General features: G+C 62.1%; 1 protein-coding gene across 1 annotated transcript in view; it reads right to left on the bottom strand.

The window, feature by feature from the left end:
• The window catches only part of AZI1 (5-azacytidine induced 1), a 20,762-nt gene that overhangs the window by 899 nt on the left and 17,338 nt on the right, over positions 1-2,525 (bottom strand). The window contains exons 19-23 of the mRNA XM_006886324.1: positions 2,257-2,374; positions 1,908-1,982; positions 753-895; positions 448-625; positions 165-328 (exon numbers count right to left, since the gene is read on the bottom strand). Of these exons, the coding sequence (XP_006886386.1) occupies positions 165-328; positions 448-625; positions 753-895; positions 1,908-1,982; positions 2,257-2,374 (678 nt within the window). The remainder of the gene's footprint in view (positions 1-164; positions 329-447; positions 626-752; positions 896-1,907; positions 1,983-2,256; positions 2,375-2,525) is intronic.

Genomic DNA, 2,525 nt, shown 5'->3' with positions numbered 1-2,525 from the left:
TCACCTGCAGTGATCCCTCACCTGGTCTGTCCCCGTCACCTGCAGTGATCCCTCACCTGGTCTGTCCCCATCACCTGCAGTGATCCCTCACCTGGGATGTCCCCTCACCTGCGGTGATTCCTCACCTAGGCGTCCCCCTCACCTGGGACGCCCTATCCCTTCACCTGCGGTGCACCTCCTCTAGCTCCTCCTGCTTCTCCTGCATGACTCGCTCCAGCTTGGCCTTTAGCTGCTGGTTCTCCTCCTCTGAGGCGGCTTGTCGGTCAGCAAACTCCTGTCGGATCACCTGGGCCAGGTTGCTCCGCTCACCTGTCAGCTGCTCGTTCACCTGGACAGCAGGGAGAGGGCATGAAGGGCAGGGGCAGTGTGAAACCCAGGGCACAGGGGGCCTGGTGTAGGGAGGCAGGGGAGCCACGTGTGGGGCTGAGTCCCCTGCCCGCGGCTCACCGTCCTGACGTCCTCCAGCGCACGCTCCTTCTGCCGCAGCAGCCCCTGCAGCCGCCCGGCCTCCCCCTCGGCCTCCCCGAGGCGGCCCTTGAGCTCTGAACAGCGTGCCTGCAGCCTCCGCTCTGACTGCTCCAGCTCCTGCAGCTCTGCCTGGAACTTGTCCTGGAGACGCTGGACTCTGGGAGACCCGGGTAGGACTGGGGGTGAGTGGGGGTCCCTCTCCATCGCTCAGTGCCCATACACCTGTCATCCCCCTGCCCACCAGCTTTCAGACACTGTGCTACACACACACACGCCGGCCTCACCGGCTCTCAGCGGCCCTTTCGCCCTCCTCCCGAGCCTGCGTCATGTCGGCCTCCAGCCTCTGAATGACCAGTTCGATGTCCTTGTCCCGGCCTTTCCGGATCTCCTCCTTCAACTCTCGTTCCCGGGTCAGCAGCCATGCTTCCTGGGGTGTGCACAAGACGGGGCAGGCCTTTGTCCCAGAACCAGTGTTGGGAAGCTCCCAGTTAGGGTGAAGAGGGGCTCCAGCAGCAGTACCAGACAAGATGCCCTGGGATGAGGGTCACCCCAGCACCCACTGTTCTGGAGTGGGACCAGAAACAGTCATGATGACATAGCCTTGGGCCCAGAGGACATCGGAAACCGGGCAGGTGGCCCCTTGGTTGGGCAACAGCCAAGCACTCTAGACATGTACTCAGGGACACCCTGACAGCTGGACTGGCTGGAGGACAATGGTGGCTTTCGGGGCACTGGGCGGCACACAGGGTGGAGTGGGGAGGGCTGAGTGGGGATAATCTCTTGGGAAAGGAATTTGTGAATATCCCTTAACATCGCACCCTTGCAAATTCTGTGCCCACCACCATGCCCTGGAGAGTCTGCAGAGTGTGAAACCACAGGGACCAGACAACAGCTACACCAAGTTACCAGGGGCCACAGCCTAGAGGCCCGGAACGCGTGTCACCAGGGGCTGCAGCCTAGAGGCCAGGAGCGCATGTGCCGCACCAGGGGCCACAGCCTAGAGGCTGGGCCCAGAGCATGCGCGGTACCAGGGCCCAGCGGACCCATGAAAGAGTGGAAGGATGGCTGTGCAGCTTGAATAGTTGAATCACACCAAGACTGAGTGCAAATAGCTGCACAAGTGAGCATTTTCATAAGTCTGTTTACAATAACGAGATTTTTAAGAAATAGTAATAAAAATAGAAACACTATGCAAGCAGCCCAGGTCAAGTGGGCAGTGGTCAGCAGGGCAATTCAGGAGGCATGGGGGCTCCTGCAGATACGATACCTTCCAGAAGAACAAGACAGGTGGTACCGTCACTACCAAGGAAGGGGTAGGAAGCTCGGGCCCAGGGGGTACAGCAGAGGAAGAGTAGCCTCCTCTCAGTCACAGAGCTGGCTGCAGCCCCCACCTCCTTTCTTGGTGTAGCTGGCCCCCGTGCCCCTGGCCTGGCCCTCACCTCCTTCCTGGCATAACTGGCTTCCCATATCTGCCGCTCTGCCTCCAGCTGGTCCTTCAAGGCCTGCAGCTCCACCTGGGGGCAAGTGATGACATCAATGCAGGCTCTGCTTGTCCCCTGTGGGGTCCATTTCTCCAACAGGTGGGGAGTTGGCCAGAGCTGCAGGGCCCCGGCAGGCAGGGGGGGCCCTAGTATGATGCCCAGTGGGCACCCAGCCTGACTACCCCTGGCAGGAAATGGAGACCTGGCAATGCGCCCATGTGCTGCTTGTCCCCCTTCCCTCCCAGCATGCACACTCTCGAATGTTCTGTGGGGGTCCCGTGGTGGGTACACAGGGCATGAGGAGGACCTGGTGCCTGCGCTCCTGCTCCGCTGCCGCCTTCTCAAACTCAGCCCTCAAGGCTCGGCCTGCGGCGGCTCCGCTCTCCTCCAACTGCTGCTTCAGCGCCTCCAGCTCCGAGCGCTGCCTGCGGGATGCGCAGCCAGGGACGGGTCCCCCAACCTCTCTGACCACGAGCACTCCGCCCCGCGTCCTCCTTGCCCCGCCCCACCCATGCTGCCTCCGCCCCCTCCACGACTGTCCCCGCCCCCTCCACGACTGTCCCCGCCCACTCTGCC

The sequence above is a fragment of the Elephantulus edwardii genome, unplaced genomic scaffold, assembly GCF_000299155.1.
Source record: "Elephantulus edwardii isolate Elephantulus edwardi_28Jun2011 unplaced genomic scaffold, EleEdw1.0 scaffold00048, whole genome shotgun sequence".
Taxonomy (NCBI): domain Eukaryota; kingdom Metazoa; phylum Chordata; class Mammalia; order Macroscelidea; family Macroscelididae; genus Elephantulus; species Elephantulus edwardii.
This window is presented reverse-complemented; position numbering and strand designations above follow the sequence as displayed.